This window comes from Pseudorasbora parva, chromosome 9 (assembly GCF_024679245.1).
Source record: "Pseudorasbora parva isolate DD20220531a chromosome 9, ASM2467924v1, whole genome shotgun sequence".
In the NCBI taxonomy this organism is placed as follows: domain Eukaryota; kingdom Metazoa; phylum Chordata; class Actinopteri; order Cypriniformes; family Gobionidae; genus Pseudorasbora; species Pseudorasbora parva.
The window spans coordinates 16612901-16639908 of NC_090180.1; the positions used below are offsets into that span (position 1 = coordinate 16612901).

General features: G+C 37.0%; 1 protein-coding gene across 3 annotated transcripts in view; it reads right to left on the bottom strand.

The window, feature by feature from the left end:
* dpp6b (dipeptidyl-peptidase 6b) overlaps window positions 1-27008 on the bottom strand; it is a 204673-nt gene that overhangs the window by 145935 nt on the left and 31730 nt on the right. The window contains exon 1 of one of the 3 annotated variants that reach the window (XM_067454123.1): window positions 22285-22356. The exons of 1 other annotated variant lie outside the window; for it this stretch is intronic. In XM_067454123.1, the coding sequence (XP_067310224.1) occupies window positions 22285-22341 (57 nt within the window). In that variant the 5' untranslated portion in view covers window positions 22342-22356. Of the gene's footprint in view, window positions 1-9345; window positions 10110-22284; window positions 22357-27008 lie in introns of those variants that run through there. One more of the 3 variants, XM_067454121.1, reaches the window with a different exon arrangement.

Consider the following 27008-nt stretch of genomic DNA (forward strand, 5'->3'; position numbering starts at 1 on the left):
AACTAAGACCTCCGAATATATTTCGGACTAAATTTGTTGTAGGTAACATGACCAGAAGCTCATCCACCTGAAAATGATAACAGACCAGTTTATGGCTTAAAGGTGGGGTAAGTGTTATTTCAAAACTGTTTTAGAAAAAGGACTCAGGCCGAGGGGAATAACAAACATGTAGCCATTCAGCAGGTAAGGGGCGTGTCTATGGTGAGACGAGAGGCTCAGTGTGCATCATTATTCAAAACACCCCTAAATTGTTTGTTTTCTCTTTACATCTATATAACCCATCCGGTCATGTTATTAGCTGGACTATCGAGCTTGTATACTAACGTTATCGAGTTGTTCATGAGAACTGTTTGTGTTTTTGTGATCGCTATAACTGTAATCTGGTCATAATTGTAATATGTTCGTTAGTTGGACAGTCGGCTCGTGTTCTATCGAGTTGTTCATGAGAACTGTTTGTGTTTTGTGATCGCTATAACTGAAGCTATCCAATCTGCAAAACTCTGAACACATCTTCCCTTCTTAAGAATGATTTCAGTACCATTCTTTGTTCTTTTCTCAAAAAGCTTAACACCAAGTCTTTGAGAATCGCAGTCAAAGACGATTCGGATGGCCGCCTTTCTTCAGCTTCTTTGTTTACAAGTAGCGAAACCTCCACAACTTTGCCGTCATTATGTTAAGAATCTCTACACGATGTGATTGGCCTGACCAGAGTTTGGTTTTTCCAGCTCACAAGTCTATGGAGAGTTGCTAGATGACACTCGCTGCAAATTACATTTGCTGCCGCCAGTATGTATCTAGATTTCTAGGCTAACAGTAGGGTACAATGGGGCTAAAGGTGGCGTGGGGTAAAAGGCTTCTTTGATTTTATTTTCCTCTAATCGACTATAGCACAAAAACTTGCCTCAACACTTCACAGAATATCAGATTTTCAAGATGCACATGGGAATTAAGCTGATCCTTGATGCGATTTGATTCTAGACATTAGATTCTAATAGTTAATGTTTTTAGATTGTATATTTAAGTAGCAAATTAGAATCAATAAAATGTATGATTGTATTTTAAGACAAAGGTCCTGTTTTGTTCAAGGCAATTAAAGCAAAAGTTTTTCAATAATAGAAGAATATGTGAAAGTATGGTATTTGGGGTGCTGTTGGCTATTTTTTATACAGAATAATACACATGACAATATACAGCTGGCTGATTTTTCCATTCGTTGACATGGTTAGATTCAGATGGTCAATATCATATATTAAGTTGGTTGTCCCCTTGGTCTGGTGATAGCCAGACAACAGTTTCCCAGTGCATCATTCACTCAACCGATTCATTCAACACCACCACACAATGGATTCTGTTTTGACTTTCTCTGAAACTATTTCCATTTTTCTTTTTATGATTTTTTGTTTCCATGAATGGTTTTTGAACATCCTTTTTTTCTGCACCAATCTTATGCTACTGAGCCTACATCTTCCTCAAAAACACTAAAGAATGAATAACTGCAATGAATTTTAATCTATAAAAATGTATTAATACAATTCGCCGTCAACATTTACTCACTGTCATTCCAAACCTGTATGGAATGTTGGTTAACAAACAGTTCTTGACGTTTTATTTGACAAACACACTAAGACATTTCTAAAAATATCTTCTTTTATGTCTCAAAGAAAGTCTTAATGGTTTGAAAGGACATGAGAGCGAGAAAATGATGACACAACTTTCGTTTTTAGATATACCTTTAAGTATAGAATCAATCCTAGTGATTAATTCCCATCCATATTACATTAGCAAAGAAATGTAAAACATTTAGTATTACACATGTATCTAAGAATACTATGATTCAATCCTCATGGGCCCCCAGCGGTCACCGTGATTTTGCCAAATAAGGTGTTTTCCGTATTCAATTTAGAAAGAAAGAGTAACGCCTTGCCAATTTAGGCAAAAAGCTTAACCCCCTCGCTCGCTCCGTGAGCCATGAAAATAACTTTTATGATGGATGGATGCACTTTTTTTGGGCTTCAAATTTTGAGCTTCCATTTAATACCATTATAAAGCTTGGATTAGCCAGGGAATTTTTATATAACTCTTATTGTATTTGTCTGAAAGAAGAATGTCATACTGCAAAAACAAAAACAAAACAAAAAAGGTCTCCAATTAAAAATTCTCTATATATTTCAGTTGGCCAAATTGAATTTCTTGGAATTAAATTTGGCCAATGAAAAATTTAGATGTGATCAGTCACTAGAACATTTGGAAACATGATTTTTATTTTTATTTTATAGTGCATATACACCAAGGATTGCTTGATCATGGGGTAATTTTCACTTTTGGGTGAAGTATCCCTTTAAATTGGTCCCTCTAATTGGTTGATTGCAATGTTGTTCCGGGATCAACATGGACTAACTTGAAAAAGCTTTCAGTTAGGAAAGAGACTTTAGTACCCTCAGCTACAGCATGTTTAACACAGCAATCGGCTCAGCTGAGACTCTCCCAGATGTTTGTCTTGCTGCAGGGCTCAAAAGGCCTGATTATCCAGCAACAACCAGGCAGATAAAATAACATCTGTCTTCATGAGGAATGCTAAAAAACTGAAACCAAAAGGCATTAACTAAAGTGTTGCAGGTGGAACATTATTATGCAATTATCTGGACAGCAAAACTGTACACATTGTAACATTACTAGATGATTGCATGTGTTTAGTCAGTGTGGAGTGTTTGTGCATTCAAACTGAAGTGTACTGCTCACCATGACAGCTGGGGCTTAATATGACAGGCCTGGATCGCTGCTGCCCGCCATCTGTTCGGATGATGCATTTCACGCGGTCGCATTTCAAACAGGCCGGGCCAGTATTTCCAATCAACTTCCTCTCCACACTTACTCAAAGTCAATTTCCAACACATGACAAGATTATTATTCAGGCTTAAAGTTTGGTCGGGTTTTTGCTAACATATTCAGCTGCAGTCTATTTTTAACTTTTATTCATCTCAAAGAAGCCAGACTGTTCATCTCATGAAATCAGTCTAGGCATTTGCGTTGGCAAATCTTTGCAAGTGATAGACACTTGAAGAATTAGAGTTATCCACGTGTAGTGTAAAGCATAAAGCTGAGAAACAATGATGAGGGAAATCTAAATGTTTTGCCATACTGTTGTCTCTTACTTTAAGTATAAAGTGAGACATATTTCTAAATCCAGTCTATGGGATTGAGAACATGAGGGGCTAAGAATAACATTTATCTTCTCAAGCGTTTACGAGCGAGTCCTCTGGGAGACAGCTGAAATCATATCAGTGATATGTCGCTCACACTTAGCTGATACAAAGCATATTTCAACATTAATAATCTGCTTTACCTTTTTCACAGTAAGAAACATAAGAAAACTCAAACGTGATAATAGTGAGTAAGTGACACAGAAACCTAGTCACTTACTTTAAATTTTAATGCTAAAACCTTTCTGTCTTCTTCAACTTTTGAACTTTCATGCTCAATTTGTGAATACTGCATCTCTTCATATAAAGAATGTTTTAAAGGCCCAGTTATACATCAATTAGAACAAAATCCGGCCATAAGTTTGCCACAGCTGTTTAACACCTAGCCCTGGCGATTACGTAATATGTAGGCGTTTATAGAGACGCTCCGCCTTCTTTTATGTGGAAATCTTTTCCGGATTAATTTCTCCTGTTCAGTCGGTCGAGGTCAGACGTCCGTGAGTGAAATCATGAACACACTGGAGAGCTGCTTTATAGAAGAAAAGGAAGTTGTCCTTCTGATGAAAACATGTCCTTCATGTTTAATATGGTAAAGCAGCTTGATTTTAAGCAATCTATTGTATAAAGTCATATAGAAATAAATGTGATGCGTCTTTACTAGAGTGCCGAATTGCAGAGCTTTTGCAAAAAAATATCCAATGCCTCTACAGAATAATAAGCACATGTAGTTGAGTAGCCCCGCCCACCAACTCATGGAGCCATTCGGATTGCGCTAGCCAGCAGCAATATGTGCATATGTGAGTAACGTGCAGACTATGTAATAAAAAAATAATAGTCCAATCAATCGCAGGTAGATGAGAAATAAATCATTGTTTGTTTGAAAAAGACATACTTGTATCATTCCAGCTGCCGCTTTTAAAACAATCCCTCCCTAATGTGAACTGAACTGACAGGGGCATAGATATGACAGGAGCTAAAGCTCATTAAATATAATAAAAATAAATAATAATAATAAAAATATACAATAAACTTCCCTTTCCCGCTGCACCTTAAACCTGTGACTTTGAAATATGTAATCTTCACATCAAGAGGTCAATCTGTGACTTTTAGATCCTCTACTGGATCCTCTTTGCTCACATTGAAATGAAAAACTTCTCTGCATAAGCTTGCGTTTCAAGTGTCCTGTATTCATATGGCTAGGAATAAACGTCAATGGAGCGAAAAGTCTAGTGTAATTTATGACTGGTTTATGAAGCACTATAGTGTGGTAGGTTTTTCTTCACAATATAACAATTACAAACTACACCTCCAATAAAAGATTTTGTCTCAGGATGTGTACTGAAATTACACATTTTGAAATAGTTGGATGACCCGAGTTTGCTCCAGAGATATGTGATGTAACCACCAGATTAGGTGTAGGCCTAGATTAATTTCTTGGAATGGATCTACGGAGATAAGCACATCCAGCCAGAGTTTGTATTCAGTAAAGCTTAGAAAAGCATTTTTTGTTTTTGGTATGTAAAAATGTTTCACCTTATATATTTTTCCTTATCAGTATAACTGCTTGACAAAGTGTTTACTCTATAAACCATCAAGAATAGGCCATGTAATGCAGTGTGGTACTCATTTACATGTCATTAGTGTTATAATGTGCATTATTCATATAAAGATGTAAGCCTACAATCGAATTTGACATTTCAACATTCTATCGCTATCATTTTCACTGGTGTGTGACGAGTTAATTAAAAAGATTGTGTTGACTGACCTACTCAAATGCACTTAGTCATGTGGCTTAGTTAGTACGCCAGTAAAATGTACAAAAAACAGCATTGGGTCCTGAGGCTCACATGACGAGACTTCAACCAAAACATGCAAGTCACGATTTGTAATCCTCAACATCCTGTCTTCAGGCAGCCTGCTTGATCTTATCCAGTCTGTCACACATTATGGACTGTGACACAAGGCAAAGCCAGGTTCTTTGACTGTCGCCCGCCAGCTTGAGTATACAGAGAAAGTCAATATGCTTCTCTTCATGAAAGGAAACATATCTACAGGCCTCTGTCCTTTTGAATGTCACTCTATTCTGGGCCAGCCACCTATGGATGATTAATTAAGGTCACTGTACATACTCGCAGCCCTGCCAAACAGAGCAAGGGATTACAAGATGAAAAACCTGGAGTGATACTTTATACACTGACAGCCTGTAGATCAGAAGTCATTGGATAGTCTAATCATCTAGACCCTACCATCACTGCATATTGACTGACTATTGAGAAAGAAAACACAATAATTTAAAAAATGTATGAATATTTCAGAGCAAGAGTACACTTTACTGGGAAATCAGCCAATGATTGACTAGCTTACAGTTGCCTTTGCAAGCTGGAGCAGGTAAATAGAATTAAAGCATTGGGGGGAAAATACAGTTCAGTTTGAAATTTTTAAGTTTGATTACTGGATCATGTTTGACAAGTAAATACTACTTCAAAACTTGTTCAGTCCTATGTTCAATCCTGACCTCGACCTGATAGAACACCTTTGGGGTGAATTAGAGCGGAGACTGTGAGCGAGGCCTTCTCGTCCAACATCAACGCATGACTTCACAAAAATGCTGTTCTAGAAGAATGGTCCCAAATTCCCATAATCACACTAAAGCTTGTGGAAAGCCTTCCCAGAAGAGTCAAAGCCATTATAGCTGCAAAGGGTGGACCAATGCCATATTAAACGCTACGGATTAAGTTCTGATTTTCACATAGGCTACATGTAAAGGCAGTTGTCCCAAAACTTTTTTGCAATATAGTGAACTGTATACACTCACCTAAAGGATTATTAGGAACACCCTACTAATACTGTGTTTGACCCCATTTCACCTTCAGAACTGCCTTAATTATATGTGGCATTGATTCAACAAGGTGCTAAAAGCATTCTTTAGCAATGTTGGCCCATATTGAAAAGATCTTGCAGTTGATGGAGATTTGTGGGATGCACATCCCATTTCCACCACACCCCAAAGATGCTCTATCGGGTTGAGATCTGGTGACTGTTGGGGCCATTTTAGTACAGTGAACTCATTGTAATGTTCAAGAAACTAATTTGAAAAGCTTTGTGACATGGTTCATTATCCTGCTGGAAGTAGCCATCAGAGGATGGGTACATGGTGGTCAAAAAGGGATGGACATGATCAGAAACAATGCTCAGGTAGGCTGTGTCATTAAAACAATGCCCAATAGGCACTAAGGGGCCTAAAGTGTGCCAAGAAAACATCCCCACACCATTACACCACCCCCACCAGCCTGCACAGTGGTAACAAGGCATGATAGATCCATGTTCTCATTCTGTTTACGCCAAATTCTGACTCTACGATCTGAATGTCTCAACAGAAATCGAGACTCATCAGACCAACATTTTTCCAGTCTTCAACTGTCCAATTTTGGTGAGCTTGTGCAAATTGTAGCCTCTTTTTCCTATTTGTAGTGGAGGTGGTTGGTACCTGGTGGGTACCCATCCACCTCAAGGTTGTTCATGTTGTGGCTTCACAAATGCTTTGCTTCATACCTCGGTTGTAACGAGTGGTTATTTCAGTCAAAGTTGCTCTTCTTGCAGCTTGAATCAGTCGGCCCATTCTCCTCTGACCTCTAGCATCAAAAAGGGCATTTTCTGCCATGCGATTGGTTGATCAAATAATTACATTAATGAGAAATTTAACAGGTGTTCCTAATAATCTCTTAGGTGAGTGTATATGTTCCTATGTGTTCCAGGCCAGACTGACATATATATATTTCACATATATATATTTCACATTTAAATTTTGAATTGGCATTGGACCAAACTTTTGTTCCACGCAACTCTATCCACAACAATTACACAACAGGTAACACAATCAAGGGGATTGATTGAGACAGACCCCTGTGTGCTGATTGTCACTGCCTTGTTCATTCATTATTCAGCACAATTCACTTGACAGACAGTCACCATACAAAGACTGACAAGACTGACTTCAGAATATCCATTGTTTTGTTAGCCCAAAAATAGGATCCAAAGCTTGTTAAAAGATCCAGATGCTGTCTGTGAGGGAAAAACTCTCAGAACTATTTAATGTAACATACCAAAATAATCATGTAACCAAACTAAATTTCAATTTAGTTATGTAAACCATGATTTACTCTTAATTCGTAAAATAATACCTGTGGTTCTGAGTAGTCTAAAACAAAATCTTCATAAAATAACCAGTGGTCTAGATTATTTTACAGTACCTTTAAGAGTCACAAGCATCTGCAGATAGCTCTAGTAGGGCTTGACCCCGCAAAGCATGAACAATTTGTCTAGACAGTTTCAATGAAGAAAAAGTGAATACATCCTCCATTAGCCAAGTATGCTATTCCCTACAGACACAAAGTAATCTTGCACTTATCATCGTGTGTAAGACTGAAATAAACCAGCAACAGACATGCTCTACTATTAAAATATGCCGACGTGAGACAGGTTCAAGGTTTAACATTTCATATTAGCTAAAAGGGCAAAATTAATAATTAATATAAAAAATGTATAATTTTTTAAAGAAATTATTTTGACATTGACACAGTAACAAATGTTTTACAGGGGTCATCTTTATTTTTTCCTTTAAACATATCAACAAAATGGTTTCCTGCATGTTGGTTATGTCTGACTTTGGTGGACAGACACAATATATATTTTATACTATATATTTTTATAGTATAAAAAATCCTTTAGTTCAATATTTAAAATATTATAATATAATAAAAGATTAGACATATTATAACTTTATATGCCAACTTTTTCCCCCACAATTCTTAAATGAATGAATGAATGAATATATATATATATATATATATATATATATATATATATATATATATATATATATATATATATATATATATATATATATATATATATAAAGTTCAAATATGGCTAATCTTGCCAAAGTCAGACACAAAGTCGGACATATACAGATACATATGTGAGCGATTGATTCTATAATTTGAAATACATTTTGCATTTCAAAATGTTAAGGGTAAAAACTGTCAACTCTGTTACTGTCAATTCTGTTACATACTGTCAACATTACTACTCTAACATGGTAATAGAGTTTGGCGGTAACAGAATTGACCGTTTTAAACTTTTTAGCCAAATACTTGCTAGCATAAATGCTAAGGGCACACAGCACTAATGAAATCATGATTAAAAGACTTTTAAACAACCCACTGTGATCAGTGATGAATTCTGTTTTCATTTTGTCATAATGGTAACAATTTTGACATTTTAAAAAATAACTCTTAGTGTAAGAACTTTAATACAGAGCACACCTTTCAGTGCCTCAGATCTGATCAATGAGAAAAGTGACATCATTTCCTGTGTCTTACATAGATGTGGGAGATAATTCCATCAATTTAAAGGCAAAGTATGGCAACAGAATTGATGCACGATTTATGGATACACATTTTAACAAGATAAAAGTTATTTTTAAACAATTCAATCATGTAGAACTAGAAAATTTATAATTTAGGGCTTTAAAAAAAAATTTTGAATTACAATTATTCATGATGGAAAAAATACACAGACTCTAACATTATTTAAAGTGAATTAAGGAATTATATATATTTGGACACCAAATGTAGGCTACCTGCAATTATAGAATCATCGATATATATTGATAACAAAGGTTGAAAGCGACCATTTGTGACGCTTTGTCAGCTCTGACGTCATTCTTGTCTTCAAAGGTCAAATCAGTGAATAGTGAAAATAACATGTGGCAGACGCGTCGTAAAAACTCTATGGATTATGTGTTATGCGTTCAGCTACAAGCACCTACTGCTCACTATTTGTTTTGCCTTCTTTTAGAGAACTAAACCACCTCAGGAACCGTAACAGTTGTGTTATAGTTTAAACCCTTCTTGGACCACATCTGGTTAAAAACAGACGCTCCAGTAACCTACATTACACGACCAACTCTGACATTAAACATTACACGCGAATACAACAAGAACAATCCTTTAGCCTAACAACTTTTACTTCTGCTTCATTTCTTGTGACATATATTTGTGCCCTATAAAAACACAAAAGTTCAAAATATCGTCCCGAATACAAAACAGTCATCGGGTAAAGGGAATAAAAGCGCGATTCTTACGTCTTCCTCCTCGCAGGCGTTTCTCTTGCGGTACTGGACCTGAGATCGGGATGAGGGGTGATGAGGACTCTTCCCAGCCTTATTCTCCTCCTCCGGAACCTGTCCACCCAGGAGACGACTGGCTTCAGGTGGATGGGGAAAAGAATTGTTGGTATTTATTTTCCCCGTGAATCTCTGGTAAAGCGAAGCCATGAGTCCGGTAAAGCCACTAAAGCATCTCAAAGCGCGAGATCTCTCATCAGCTGCTCTCCTTTAGATGTGTTTTGTTTTAATGTCCCTCTCCCTCAGAAGGTAAACGCTTTTCTTCTCGAATACCCCAGAGCCCGATGTCCTCTGAAGAAAGGCAGTAATTGAAATGAATCTCTAATGCGCTCCGTTGGGGTAATTTCTCTGTTTTATGGCTTTGACTGGAGCCCGGGCGGTACTAGAGAAAGTCTGCTCTGTATTCAAAGCACGTTGTTTCCTATAGCCCGACTGCAGAAAAGCGACAATAACCTATATTAAACTGCACTCATTCAACGGATTGTACAAACTGAGCACAACATCACACTGCATTTCAGAGGATGAGGCGAGCGATGGAAAGACTAGCAGTGAGAGCTTTACGCAGAGCCGTGTGTGTGTGTGTGTGTGGATGAGACGCGTTCTGCATGAAAAGTGACTAGGCTACTGACAGGATATTTATATGAAGAACATACACACCATGCACATCTCTCAAATCACAAATTCACTTAGCAATTAGCCTACGCTGACCGAAACTGTAGACTTTGTATCACTCATTCAGTCAATGGACGCTAACAAATCTTCAATATTCAGCAATAACCTTTCTCTTATACTTCTAAACAATGCTGGAAAGGTCATATGCGTAGTGCTGGAGTGCCACACCGTGGTCAAATGAAATACGACAACCCAGGCTGCGTTAAACGACATGCGGTTAAGTTCATTGATGCTTTCCATTGAAACCCGTTAAAAACCGTTTTAATTTGAAAATAAAATCGATTGGGACTTAACATCTATACTCCCTACGTCATGCGTTTAGCACCTGGACAACAACGTATGTTACCATAAGGCCATTTTCCCGCGAAATGAGCTGGATATCTAGTAATATTGACCGGGATGAGGAAATGTACAGAATTGTATCTACCCTGGCTTATTTTATACTCTTTATGGCAGAAAAAAAACATTGGATGAATGAACTGATGAACTGATGGAACTGATGAATCTGAGAGGTTTATTTCCAAAAGCCCTAAAGTACAATGGTCAATGGAAACATAATTGTTTAACAATCTCTCAAGTCTCAATGTTGGCTTTTCTTTCACTAACCACTGTGTCAATCCTGAGAGGTTTGAATATCAATGGGCCATTCTTCTTATAGCCTACTGTTACTCGTGCTGCATGCAATAACTTTAACTTTAATAAAATTGTACTTTATTGTAAAAAGACTGTGTTGGGATGTATTTATATATAAGGGTGCAAGTTAAACAGACTGTCTGCTGTGGATGGATATAAAGAGCATTAGTTAAGTTAGCCAAGTTGATTGTTGACAAGTGATTCCGATATTTTTAACAAACGCATACAATTTTCATAATATCAATTACTGTAACTATCTAATGGCATTGATTTTGTTTAAGTGAAACCATCCAACAAATATCACAAAAATGGCTTATTTTGATGGTGCCATTATTTACTAAATTAGTAAATTGCCAGTTGGGTTAAAAGTAACCCAAAAGCATGAGTTAACAATTTATTTTTATAGATTTTTTAAAATATTTAATTCAATATACACATCACACATAATACATTTAAAACCATATACAAAATGTGTACAAACAGTACACATTCAAAATCTATATTTAAACCCTACACAAAAATGGACTTAGTGTAAGCATACCTAAAATGTGTACATACAACTAGGGATGCACCGAAATGAAATTCTTGGCCGAAGCCGAAACCGAATAATAATGAAATGCTTGGCCGAAGACCGAAGGCCGAATACCGAACGCGGTGTTTCGCATTTTTTCCATTTATTTGGCTTTTTTTTTTTTACCATTACAATAATTAAATAGTAAAAATTTGCTTTTTACTATTTTGTGTTGCTTTTCAGAGAAATAAATCAAATAACAAAAATACAATTTCAAAATATTTATTTAACACTGGATTTTTTTTTAACATTCCAGCAGATATTATACAAACTAAGCACAACATAACTTAAAATAAATAATTAGTAAAATAAAAAATATATTTTTATTTGGCCATCTTAGAAGCCCCCCTTCTTGAATAGCCTATGTTAGGCCTATAACTGACTGCTGAAAGAATGTAACTCTGTATGTCTACAACAACTAATGTGCATTGAATAGTGCAAAAAATGTGGATGAACCCACAACAAATAAATAACTGTCTTAGACATAAGCCTACTTAGCCTACTTCTTCAGGAAAAGTGGCAGGTTCTTCTTTATGAAAAGTAGCTTCTCTGCTTTCTCACATGAAAGTCGGTTCCTCTTCTCATCGATGACATGAGCACTAAATTTCAGCACTAAACAGTGCTTCCACACTGCTGACATGTTTGCTGCATAAAGCACGCAGCTCTCACTCTACGTGGGTTACTTTTTGATCGCGTCATTAAAAACGTCATTGTTCGGCCAAAATTATTCGGCCTTTTTACTTATTCGGCCGAATGCCGAAAGTGCTTTTTTTGGCTATTTTCGGCCGAATAATTTCGGTTGCCGAATATTCGGTGCATCCCTACATACAACACAAAAATAAAAAATGAACACTACATTTAAAATACACAAAGGTGTTCCGTACAAATATTAAATTCAAAACCAATACAAATATGGAAAGAATACACAAATTCAGGAATATGTGCTCAAAACATATTTAAATTTAAAGTTTAAAATACACAACATTTCCTTATTTGATCACTTAAAGACACAATATGATTTTTTATATATATGAAATATCCCAAAACCACTAGAACAATGTTATATATATATTTTGTTGACTTGTGTACTTACATTATCACTAATTAGTCCAACATTTAAATCCAGAGAAATCCACAATTTTAACCAGTGAGTCTTAATGGAGTTCGTGTTACCCTTGATTCCTGGTTTTACTTTAACACCAAAGATGCTTTATTATATTATGTGTTTTATTATGCATCTGTTTGGATACATTAAAGAGTTACTTCAGCAATTAGCATATGGCTTTGTATCAGTAGAAACCCTGGAGTATATTCAAATGACTGTGCTTTCCCCCTCATATCCCCCTGAGACAAGAGATTTATGCATTTTATTTCTGGAAAAATTCCTCCCATGACGCAAATATCGTCAATTTGCACCATCGGAGGAATTGTTGGCCAGAGGCTAAAGACTACAGCCAGCAGAGGGAGCCATTTCCGCATGTTTTCAACTCGAGCATGGGGGATGGGAAATCACACACCACTCAGCCACCAGCTGCAGCCTCAGGCATTCATGTTTAAACGGTGCCGCCAGCAGGGCAAAGTAAGTCTTTCAACTTCTCAAACTAATTCCTATGAAAGTTAAGCTTTCAAAGGCATGAACTGAAAACGCAGCAGACTGAACATGCGCTGTGAATCTATGCCGCGAGTGCCGTCGCGTTTACCTCAGCTCTCATCACGAGCTCATCCATGACTGTCAATGTGACTCCTGATGTTTTGGGCTGTGAGACTCCCTCAGCGGCTAAATCACATATTGAACACACACGTTAATTTTTTAACTGTAGTGTCTGTTCTCTAACTGAACTGATTTTATGAAGATGACGGTGGGAAAGTGATCAGTGATTCAGTAATCTAGCGGTGGCTTTTGGAATGGCCTCGTAGGGCAGCGAAGCATTCTGGGAATTGTTTTCTTTCATCCCCATGAGACAAAAATACATTTTTTTGTCTTTTCTCAGTCTAGAAAGCACCAAATTAAAAAATAATTTTACATTTCTACTCCTTAAATGACCCAGTTTAAATACAGCTTCATCTTGCCAGTGCTGAAGTACTCCTTTAATCGACAGAAAAAGAATCATTACTATATATCAAGTTCACTGGTCCTTCTTCACTGCACTACACTTCCCAGCACTGGTTTTCCTCTGAGTCCGCACTTTCACGACGTAATGCCGCTTTTGACTAGAAGTCCTCTGCGTAACTCCCAAACCTAAATGGCCCACTTCATGTGCACTTTCGGTCTTGTGGACTTACAATGGCCACAAGACCGTAGGGTGTCCCATTCGTAATTTAAGCTTAAAGAAAGGTGCTTGTGAGTTGGGGCAGGGCCAAATGGGACACCCTGCGGTCTCGTGGCATTAATGGACAAGCGCACGCAGCAGCCATTTTAAGATCACAAGACCGAACTCGCCTATATATGTGCACCCACCTATAGATGTATATTAATAACACACTCTTTAAATAACACAAAAAATACTGCACTAATAATATTTTTTATTCTCAAAATAGCAATGCGTCTGAACACACCTCGTTTTCAGACCAGCACGACCATGGCCGCTTAGATGGGCGTCAGTGCATTTGCTGTTTAAACAACGTAGCAGAGGACGTGAAAATGATAACTGCGTCGTGCTGAATCTAGCAAAAAACACTTGCATTGCACCTGGCGTAGCATTGTGCCGGGTGTATGATAGAGCCCAAAATGTCCCAGGCTCTCGGCCCCGCACTGCTTCATGCCACAGTAACGTTAACAAAACTTTATACATCAACTCATCCATGAACATGAATTCCATCGGCTGTGGAGGTGAAGACGACACCTCCCGGGATTCCACAGTCATTCACACCTTTGTTATTGTTTTGGATAAGCACCCTCTAGCGGCGAAACCTACATATTGTGCTTTTAAGTTTATAATTTTATACAATATATTAATCATATGGCCCATATGATTATTTTATCAGGACCAACAAAACTGCATGAATTACCATATGGAGCAACAGAAACAAGCAACAAAAAGGTCATAGTATATTTGCAGCCTATAAACAAAGCCTAGCACATCACTGATGTATGAAAAATAAGTTTGTTCTTCTTTTTTTCAGCAAAAAGAACATTGTACATAATGTGCACCAGGGCTTTTAAAGGTCCCTCTAAAGCACAGAAAACATTCATGGCCTATAATTGATAAAAAGCATTACCATTCTGTAAATATAGCACTACCAGAAAAAGCAAGTGTCTTTCTATTCTCCATGTGATTTCTAAACTTATTGATGGTAAAATATTTTTCTATGCTTTCAAGTCTTTTCATGCTTTTTCTCTCTTTTTTTCCTCTTGTTGGCAGATTGTAGGTCATTCTTAGAATTCTATGCTTGTGTTTTCTGAATACCTGCATGACGTTTCTTAAGTGGTATAATCCATAAAATACAAAAAACACAAACTAATGGCTATGGTTTAGAACACTCAAAATACGTTTTAATAAAAAATATAAAAATAAACTTATGAGCCCATGTACCTTATCAAGTCAAACTTAAATACTCTACATCCGGTTCTTGTTAATGTGGTCCCGACTGTACCACAAACATTATATAATATCTCTTCAAAGCATAGGAAATTAAATAGTGCGTATGAATCAATTAATTGCCTTTCTACTACGTGTAATTTTCATTTTCTTGCAGACCAGGCAGTCAGCTGAAGTGTGCTTACTCAAAACAGACGCGCTGGAGGCTGAATAACTTATAGCCTGCATTATTCATGCACTCAGTGCTACAAAGGTGTCCAGGTTTAATTGACTGTCCAGGTTAAAATAGGCAAAACTACAGAGGCCGCTATCAAGGACACACCTTAATCATAGCATCTAGATGATAAACTTTTTAACCTGACCTCCAGGGATGTTGCTTAAGAAAGTGTCTGCATGATTAAAACTCTTTTAACAACCACATTCAAGTAAGCATGGCTTTATGCAAATTCCAAGAGTCTTTCCTGTGAAATGTAAGTCTAGAAAATCGGTTTGTGATCTTTGACGATGTTAGTTCATAATCATGTTACATTTCAAATCACTAATACAATAAAATAACACAACAAAACTTGCATCTTATAACAAATATTGTGGCTGCACTTAACAGAATATTTTTATTTTCATCACTTTCTCAGCTCTGAGAAATCTCTGAGATTTCCTTTAGGGCTTTGTGCAGGGCATCGTGCATGGCATCAGGAAGCTACGCTCTTGGCTTTTTCATGAGACAAGTCTTGAGATTTTGCTTCTTTTGAGATGCAGCCATATTGATCCCATACAGACATGCATTTCAAAGTCCTTTTGAAGGTTTTATGGTGTTATGTTGTGGATGCTGCAGAAGACTTGAGTGACAGAATCTCTCATCGCAATCAATTTTACTCCATAATTCCTTAATGGTTATCACGCTGTTTGGAGCTTCATTCTCTGTCCAATATTGTGAGTGGTGCAAACTAACTATTCGCATGTTTATATCACAAATGATCTGAGATTTTGATCAATTTCAGCATCAATCTCAATATCAATCACAAGTGAATGCAATTAAAGTACTGTCATCTTTATGGCACAAAGCCTATATTTGAGTGGCATGTCAAAAACACTGCTACATTACTTCATCAACAGTATTATAGTATGTTCTCTCCACTTCTCTAAACGGCACATTGAATGTCATTGAAAAAGAAAAAAATTAATTTGAGAACTTGGAAACTTAGAATTTGGGAAAGTTGTTAATGCCTAGTACAAAAGAATAGGCCACTGACGGTTTCTTTAAAAGGCACAAGCGTTTAGTACGAACAAACAAAGACTTGCTCAGGTGTAAACTGCTTGATATTTGATGAGTTGGTTGTTTGTGGATTTATCTTTGAGCTGTCAACTGTGTTTAAAAGATCATCTCTCTTTGTGAAGAGTTCAGCAGACCTCAGCTACTGAAGATCAATAGAGTAATCTGTCAGGACGCTCCACAAATACTCTGAGCAATACCAACCTAGCTTATAGGATGACAGAGAAACATCACTTCAAGGCTTAGAGCTATATCTCAATTTGCTGCCTCTGTAATGGACAGTTGCTGAATAAGCAGAACAATAATTTTAAATGTAAAGAAATAAAGGAAGCTGAAGGAGTGTTTTTGATAAGGTATGATTGTCAGTGGGTCTTTAGTAATGCATATACTGTAGAACATGATAGCACTCATTCAAGGATATACTAATTTCTATCAATTCACTTTCTCCATCTGGTGGCACGGTGGCTCAGTGTCATCTCACAGTAATTAGGTCCCAGTTTGGGTCCTTATTGAGGTTGAGGTATTTCTTTATGGAGTTTACTATATGTGTATCTTCTGACTGCTTTGATGTCTTCCACAATCCATCGACATAGGTGAAGTAAAGACATTCAATTCTCTGTATAGGTATTAATGTGAATTTGATGTATATATGTCTGTATGTGTTCGTGTCATGTGACATACTGGCCTTGTGTCCAGGGTATCTCTTTCTTTGCCTACAACCAAGTCAACTCTAAGCTTTACTTCTAACATTCTTTTTTCCTAATGGTTTACAGTGTTACATATGCTTTATGAACCACATCTATCACAGTATCAGCTATTTTATATATGGAAATGGTATGCATTTTTTCATTACTCAATGTTTCTTTTTCACTCTCACTGTATGTAAAGCAGACCTGTCCAGCAATATAAGCACGAATCTCATAATATAAACATGGTATAAATAGAACAGGGTGCTACATTTTTGCTATATCAACAATTTATGGTCCTTTTCTATAAGCCAATTAAATTATGATCCATATTATTGGTCTATATTTACATGTGCGTTTGGCAGATGCTTTTATCCAATAGTAACTTAAGCTGCAGCCACACTAAGCTTTAGACATGCAAAATAACCTTGACGACACAGCAAAACTATGCAGCATGCAAACTATTCATGGTCTTTGAATTTACAAGCTTCTGAAATCCAAATTGGTTAAATGTCTGTCAGAGTTCACACAACTTTTGTTTGTAGCAGAAGATCAAACAGCTTTGGATAAGCTTGCATTTCTTGTCTTCTAACGTTCAGTTGCATTCAAATTGAAATAAAAAAGTGTGGCTTTAAAGTGCACTTAAATTATACATTTTGCCAGTATACTGAATATTTTCAATAGTTACATAACCTTGGCACTGCTAGCGACATTGTCTCTCAATTAAGCTACAGGATCCTATAAACCTGTTGCCTGGATGCCAGCTGAACACAGCCCCGCCCACAACATTTGAGCTCAGGCAGTTCAGTCTGGACTTGATCCATAGAGGAGTAAATATGCCCGAACAGAAACTGTTCGGACCAATGAAATTGTCAGGATGGGCTTTAGACAATGATGGACAGATGATAAACAGTAATGTAATTCATAAAATAAAGAATTTGTTCTTATCCTAAACAGCATTCACCTTCATTATTTCTCTCAGAAATTATGATCGTTTTGGTAAGTACTCAGTGTATCCTTAAATTCTTTTTTTACATCACCGGCTAGGATCGTTTACACTTATCTTTTTCCTCTAACGTTACTTATTCCAGCGTGCATGCAGACAGGGTTGCCCAGTTTTTACAACAAAACCCTCCTACTACTAGCCCAAAAGAAGAACAATATATATATTTTTTCTTTTGGGCAAGGTAATTTTGGCAAGATTGACTGCTAAAATTCACATTCCAATCCGCAGACAAGGAAAACAACCTGTGGGTAAACCGCAGACTTGGCAAAATAGTGCAGTTTGAGTTCTGTTGACATTTGACAACTAACGTTATGCGTCACTCCATTGCTCTGATTGGCTGTAGGTCTATACAATTGATGTCTTTCCTGGTTCGGTTGAAATACGCCCCATAATTGCAGCCCAATGGAGCAGTATCAGACTCAACTAGAATTGAGTATGACCACGTCAGGCTAATAAACCTGACCTTTCTTAATAAAGCATGGTGTTGCTGCACTACTTTCTTTCATTTACTCGAATCCTTTTTTAATTTTAAGCCGTAACCACCACACACATTGAGTCCCCCGAATAATTAGAAATACCCAAACTGCCTCCCTTCTTGATGCTGCTCTGCTGTACTCTATTGCACAATGTCTGTTTGTTGCTAGGATGACAATATGTTAAATGTTTAGGTTGGTCTGCCTCAACGATCATCATCTCATAAACCGCAAAAAAATATGCACAACGCGACTTCATCCGACCAGAGTTGAAGCTTTCAGACGCCCCGCACGGCACTGACATCTTGGGACCGGATTTTGGGACCGGAGTTGCGCAGTAGAGAGCAGGAAGTACAGCCACGATATCCAAAGCCCGCCCACACTTTTACAGATGCAGAAAAAATAATTATGTTGGTGTGAAATAAAGAGTTAAGGAAATGTAGAAATTAAAGCTAAAGCTCCAATCTGCTCCCAAAAATCCCGAAAAAAGTCAGACAACTTCACTCAGACAAGACGTCGATCTCAGCTGTCAATCATGAGGTCATACCCCCGTTTTTATGGCACCAAATAACTAAAATAACTAAAACTAAAAGTATTTAAAAAACGAACAGTTGAAATTAAATGATAAATATGCCTACAATGACATAAACTAACTTTGGGGTAAAAATATTTGAAGTATAATTTGATTGTTTAGATACTAGGACCGGCCATCGACGCGCGGAGGCTTCAGTTTATAGCAGTGCAAAAGTGCATCGTAAAAGGTAAGTAGCTAAACATTTAATATCTGACAACTGTTTTACGATAAAAACATTTAGCGACCAACAGTTATATCGAGTGATGCAAACTACTTGTCGTTTTTATTAATGAAATTTCATTGTTTTTGAAAATATGACATTATTTATATAAGTCATAACTCAATTTGGCATGACAAGAAACATTTTGCATTTTTAAATGTTAGGCAGATGAAAATACCATAGTGAATATAGCATATATATATATATATATATATATATATATATATATATATATATATATATATATATATATATATATATATATATATATATATATATTTATTTATTTATTTATTTATTTATTTATATATATATATGTATATATACAGTGCTTTGCGAAAGTATTCGCCCCTCTTGAACTTTGCGACATTTTGCCACATTTCAGGCTTCAAACATAAAGATATAAAACTGTAATTTTTTTTGAAGAATCAACAACAAGTCGGACACAATCATTAAGTGGAATGAAATTTATTGGATATTTGAAACTTTTTTTAACAAATCAAAAATTGAAAAATTGGGCATGCAAAATGATTGGGCCCCTTAACTTTCAGTGCAGCAAACTCTCTCCAGAAGTTCAGTGAGGATCTCTGAATGATCCAATGTTGACCTAAATGACTAATGATGATAAATAGAATCCACCTGTGTGTAATCAAGTCTCCGTATAAATGCACCTGCACTGTGATAGTCTCAGAGGTCCATTTAAAGCGCAGAGAGCATCATGAAGAATAAGGAACACACCAGGCAGGTCCGAGATACTGTTGTGGAGAAGTTTAAAGCCGGATTTGGATACCAAAAGATTTCCCAAGCTTTAAACATCCCAAGGAGTATCAGACCACTGCAAATCTACCAAGATCTGGCCGTCCCTCTAAACTTTTAGCTCACACAAGGAGAAGACTGATCAGAGATGCAGCCAAGAGTTGCATGATCACTCTGGATGAACTGCAGAGATCTACACCTGAGGTGGGAGACTCTGTCCATAGGACAACAATCAGTCATATACTGCACAAATCTGGCCTTTATGGAAGAATGACAAAAAGAAAGCCATTTCTTAAAGATATTCATAAAAAGTGTTGTTTAAAATTTGCCACAAGCCACCTGGGAGACACACCAAACATGTGGAAGAAGGTGCTCTGGTCAGATGAAACCAAAATGGATCTTTTTGGCAACAATGCAAAACATTATGTTTGGCGAAAAAGCAACACAGCTCATTAACCTGAACACACCATCTCCACTGTCAAACATGGTGGTGGCAGCATCATGGTTTGGGCCTGATTTTCTTCAGCAGGGACAGGGAAGATGGTTAAAATTGATGGGAAGATGGATGGAGCCAAATACAGGACCATTCTGGACGAAAACCTGATGGAGTCTGCAAAAGACCTGAGACTGGGATGGAGATTTGTTTTCCAACAAGACAATGATCCAAAACATGAAGCAAAATCTACAATGGACTGATTCAAAAATAAACATATCCAGGTGTTAGAATGGCCAAAGTCAAAGTCCAGACCTGAATCCAATCGAGAATCTGTGGAAAGAACTGAAAACTGCTGTTCTCCATCCAACCTCACTGAGTTCGAGCTGTTCTACAAGGAGGAATGGGCAAAAATTTCAGTCTCTCGATGTGCAAAACTGATAGAGACATACCCAAAGCGACTTACAGCTGTAATCGCAGCAAAAGTTGGCGCTACAAAGTATTAACTTAAGGGGGCCGAATAATTTTGCATGCCCAATTTTTCAGTTTTTGATTTGTTAAAAAAGTTTGAAATATCCAATAAATTTCGTTCCACTTCATGATTATGTCCCACTTGTTGTTGATTCTTCACAAAAAATTACAGTTTTATATCTTTGTGTTTGAAGCCTGTATATATATTGTTTGCAAATAGTTTACTTAGAGCTGGAACTTTTACCATTCTTATTTTTCCCTTTATTTCCATAAATCCCTTTAATCCTTTAATAATTTAATTCATTTAAATAAACCAATAAGAAGCACCATACAAATTGACCTTTTTAAAACTTGTTAAACTGTTAAAACTTTCAGGAATGCAAGGCCAACAGGAAGTTTAATTTTTTGCCTATTCTCTCCACCTGAGGTATGTGAAAATTGTTCCCTTATGCAGAGTCAACTGATTGCAAGAGCAGGCAATTTATTCATTCAACTACTTATAAAGCTTTGATTAAAATTGTGTTATGAATGGTTAATCATTATTCTTACAGGGCATATAGGAAAACTACAGTCTGACATTCAGAACCTCCATATATGCCTATTGACTTTGACTTTCATCTTTAATCTCCCTCTTCTGCAGCAAGTTGCATGAAACTGAGCATGGAAATGAGGATGCGTTCACACTGAAGATTTTTCTGTTTACTGAATTTTTCCTCTTTTTTTGAGAGAGCACATCATACAGCCTTCAAATCCAATTTTAAAATGTCCAAGATAAGGTGCCAGTGAAATTGAAACTTATCCAAGGATGATATGGAGCAGACTGTGGGAGTAAATGATGAGTGAGTAAATTAGACAGAGACATCTATAGAGAGTGTAGGATTAGACAAATGTATTAGAAACTCTACGCAATGCAAGTCTTTCAGAGGGTCACTTCCTTCAGGTGAACCCTAAAAAGATTTTCCTGTAGCATTCAGTGAACACCGTAACTGATGTGCGGTGTATCAATGTCGCCTGTGCTGCAGGGTGTGATAAGCATTGAGTCTCAATGGATTGCAGAAGGCATTTCAGCCTTGGGTTTAACAAGAAGTTATTTTATCCTCTTTTTGGTTCTGCATTAATGTGCCTGTTATTATTATGTATTGGCACAGGAGACTAAAAAGCTTGAAGCGGTTTAAGTGAAATTGAAATAGTCCACCTCTATTTAAATTTTGTTCATTTGCAAGTAATCAGAAGCACTGAGACGGTATAGAAAAAGTCATATAATTAGCTACTGAAGAGTTTAATTACAACAAACAGAAGTGTCATTGAAGATGTTTGAGCAACCATATCCAATATATAGTGCTATATGAAACCTTCATTTCTGTAGTTCTATCAGCTGTACACTTCAAGAGTTTGGTAATGTCTTACAACATGAGAATGTTCTTGATGGGTTCCTAATGGGGCCAAATTCTGTAATCAAAACCTTTTGTGCTTTAGCATATTCTCTTCACAAGGGTTTAACTTGTAGTATCACAAACATCAATCTTGCAATTTTGAATCCATAATGAGGTTTGCAGAATGATTGATATAAATGCTACACATGCAAGGCCTTACCTTTCTAAATGAAGTGCTGGTGTCGATCTTTAGTTGAGTGGCAATAAGAACTGACATTGTGGATCTACGCGGATCTGAGTTGTCAGTGCAGCAAAGTATGAGAGTCCACTTGTGCTACAGCGTGTTTTACCCGCCTGTTGTTCACTTTGTCCTTCTTGCTCTTATATGTTAAGTCTTTGCAGCACATACACAACCCCGAGCGAAGTATGCAATTCCACGGCACCCGCTGCTCTAAGCTGTATTTTTCTTCTCTCAGTCAATTTCTCTGTCCTTTTCGGCTTCCCTTACCTCTCCTCCGTTCGCTGTCGCTCTCTCCTTCTCACACTCCCTCTCTCGTGTTGCCCCACTGAAGCGTGAGGGTAAACCACTTAAATATTCTGGGCAGATTTCACAAAACACACATAAAAACAGCGGCAGGTGACAGCAGCCCTTGCCAAATGGTTTAGAGACCAAAGGAAAAAGTATGAATATGTAAACTAACAAGAGCTGGGTTTCAGTAGCAACAGAAATGTTAGTAAGTGGTAAATCATTTCCATGAATGAGTTCAAAGTGTCCATTTTCAACTTATTCAACAAATTATTTGCATCATCACTCTAAAATGTTTATGTACTTGGCATATTTTTATATATTGAACTGTATTATCTTAAATATATATACAGGTAAATAAATCACATCCCTTTCTGTTTACATAATATACAGTATGTATGTGTACTTTGCATAATTATGCATATATATATATATATATATATATATATATATATATATATATATATATATATATATATATACACAATTATGTTCTGTCCCACAATTATGTTCTTCACCTGTGCTCATTTGTCACTGATTAATTTATCTACCCCACCTGTGTCTAACTAGTTCCCTCATCTCCCTTGTGTATTTATACTCCCCATTCTGTTCTGTCCTACGTCGGTTATTGTTGCTGTAAAGGTTATTGTTTGTACGTATGGTTAATGTTTGAAGTAAAGTCTGTGTTGAACCCTCATGTCCTGTGTTGCACTCTTCCTACTCCTCCTCTTTTTCAACCAACCCTGACACACACACACACACACACACACACACACACACACACACACACACACACACACACACACACACACACACTCCATGTATATATTTAAGAAATATTTGTGTCCCACTTTATATTAAGCGGCCTCAACTACTATGTACTTACATCAATAAAGACATACAATGTACTCAATGTGCTCAAATTGTATTGCAAAACACTTTTGCTGATATTGAGGTGCTATACGGGTAGAGTTAGGGACAGGTGTGGTGATATGGGTAAGTTTAAGGGTACAGTTAGGTGTAAGGGAAGTGTCAACAGTAAAATTATAAATGTAACTACAGAAATGAATTACAGATGTAATTACATGGTAATTTAAAAAATGTAAGTACAATGTAAAACATGTATGTACACTAAGTGCATTGTATTAAATTATTATATTAAATGTATATATAGTATATACAAACCCGATTACAAAAGATTTGGGATACTATACAAAATGTGAATAAAAAAGAATGCAATAATTTACCATTCTCATAAATTTACATTTTGTTCACAATAAAATATAGATTACATATCAAATGTTGAAAGTGAGACATTTTAAAATGTCATGCCAAATATTGGCTCATTTTGGATTTCATGAGCTACACATTCCAAAAAAGTTGGGACAGGTAACAATAAGAGGCTGGAAAGGTCAAGTGTACATATAAGGAACAGCTGGAGGGCAAATTTCCAACTTGGTAACATGATTGGGTATAAAAAAAGAGCCTCTCGGAGTGGCAGTGTCTTTCAGAAGTTAAGATGGGCAGAGGTTAACCAATTCCCCCAATGCTGCAGCGAAAAATAGTGTTGCAATATCAGAAAGGAGTTTCTCAGAGAAAGATTGCAGAGTTTGAAGTTATCATCATCTACAGTGCATAATATCATACAAAGATTCAGAGAATCTGGAACAATATCTGTGCGTAAGGGTCAAGGCCAGAAAACCATACTGGATGCCCGTGATCTTCGGGCCCTTAGTCGGCACTCCATCACATACAGGAATGCTACTGTAATGGAAATCACAACATGGGCTCAGGAATACTTCCAGAAAACAATCCACCATGCCATTCGCCGTTGCCTGCTAACACTCTATAGGTCAAAAAAGGAGACATATCTAAACATGGTCCAGAAGCGCAGGTGTTTTCTCTGGGCCAAGGCTTATTTAAAATGGACTGTGGAAAAATGGAAAACTGTCCTGTGGTCAGACAAATCAAAATTAGAAGTTCATTTTGGAAAACTGGGACGCCATGTCATCCGGACAAAAGAGGACAAGGACAACCCAAGTTGTTATCAGCGCTCAGTGGTATCGGGTTCCGTGAGGGTTCATAACTTAAAAGGCACCATCAATGCTGAAAGGTATATCCAAGTTCTAGAACAACATTTGCTCCCATCCAGATGTCGTCTCTTTCAGGGAAGACCTTGCATTTTCCAACATGACAATGCCAGACGACATACTGCATCAATTACAACATCATGGCTGCATAGAATAAGGACCGGGTACTGAAATGGCCAGCATGCAGTCCAGATCTTTCACCCATAGAAAACATTTGGCGCATCACAAAGAGGAAGATTCAACAAAGAAAACTTAAGACAGTTGAGCAACTAGAAGCCTGAATTAGAGGAGAATGGCACAACATTCTATTCCTAAACTTGAGCAACTTGTCTCCTTAGTTCCCCGACATTTGCAGACAGTTTTAAAAAGAAGAGGGGATGGGGGGTGTCACAGGTTTTAAAAAATATTTGGTAAATATAACAAAAACCTCTGTCAGATTTGTCTCCATCACTACAAGTGAATGGTTAGCAAATGATGCAGTACATGTGATATTTATGCCGCATGTCATGAGGTGAAGTCTACCTGCCAGCAGACAGGGTGCTGGCATCCCTGTTGTCCATGCAATTTCATTTACAAAGTATCTTTGCCTCGCACACACCCAGTCCAGGTTTCTGACACCCAATAAAGAATTTATTACACAAACCCCAGTGACTCTAGAAGATTTGTTCTAGACACCGGAGAGGGGTAGAGAGAGTAGTGGCTGTGTAGTGTAGTTTTATTAAAAGCAGACAGTATAGTTGGCTAGCAGGCTCTTAATTGACTGAGAGGGTAGAGACATAAGATGTGCTTTAATGGAGTATAAACACATCCAAAATGTCAAGAGCCTACAGACGGCTAAATGAACTGGCAAATGAAATGTGCAAGTGTACGTGTGGATATCTGAGAATAAGAAAAATGCTGTTATAAAACAACTTGTGAAGTTATACAAGTACAACATAGTGTGGGGTCCAAAAGACAATAAAAATCTGACAAATGTAAGAATTTTTAGCAAGTTTTAAAATATAACAAAAATTCAAACATATAAATTTGTGACATTGATCATGTGAACTCTTTATACAGATGGTCAAATACAATACTTATTGAACAGTGTTGAATAAAATAAAAAAAACGTAAAATGTGTGACAAGGCTGTCCATAAATTTGGTAAATGAAAGAAAAGGGAAACTTCCACTTCTGTTAAGTGGGCAGGGTTATTAGCAAATGTCAATATGGTCAAATTATAGTTGATTTATCTGTCTATCAGTTTCATTTTTGAGACTGTCTCTAGGTTTGCCTGGTAAAAGGCATTTTTCAATCCCAAAAAAATCACAAAAGCTCATAGAATAACATTTACTCTGTTACAAACAAAGACTGATACAACACTTCCTGTCTCCAAGGAATTGGGCCACCAGCTAAATTAAATAGAAGTGTATAAAAGCAGCAATTTCTATGTCATGGTGGTGGTGGTTATTTTTCATTTTGCTCCCTGGGCACAGTTAACAGGCTTGGACCCTCTAGGCTGTCTTATAAGGAGTGATATATGAGATGAGGCAGAGTTGCACAGCATCCTCCATTAGGGTCAGTTTAAAGATGGTGTAGGGCTTTAGTGAAGAAGTTATCAGCATCTGCAGGCTGCTAGAGTCCTGCATGTACACAACATTGTATGTGTTTATAAGGTACTATTGATTTGACCTCTCCACTAAAGCAGGACCATAATGACTGATGATTACCTCATTGGATTTAAAACTGCGGAAAAACTGAATGGATCAATATTTTGGTCAGCATTTAAGACTGAGCTAAATTATTCTTATTTATTCAGTGATTTTAAATTCGCAGACAGAGCCAAGTATGGACACAAATTATGGGAGTTATTAGATGCCACCTGGCTGCCAGACTTATTCCATGAGCTTGTTGTGCACCCAGTTGAGGATGTAGAAAATATAAACAAGTATTTTATTGATCATCTAATTACATTAGTGTTTCTAAACATGGGTCGTGACCCAAAAGTGGACCGCGGATTGTGCCACCAAATAAACATGAACAACGAAATATTTAACTCTAAACGTTTTTCTTTTATTTTGAAAGCTTTTGATTTTTCTGTCAGATGCTGTTTAAAGGGATAGTTCACTCCCAGAAAAAAATATTTTTATGTTGATCTGCTTACCCCTAGGGCATCCAAGATGTAGGTGTGTTTGTTTCTTCAGTGGAACACAAATGAAGATTTTTAACTCCAACCGTTGCTCTTATAATGCATGTTAATGAGGGGTGTATTTCTATGAGCCACTATGAGAGTAAAAAACACCAAGTAAGGTCAAAAATAGATATTTATTTACATAGACGCCTCATTCAA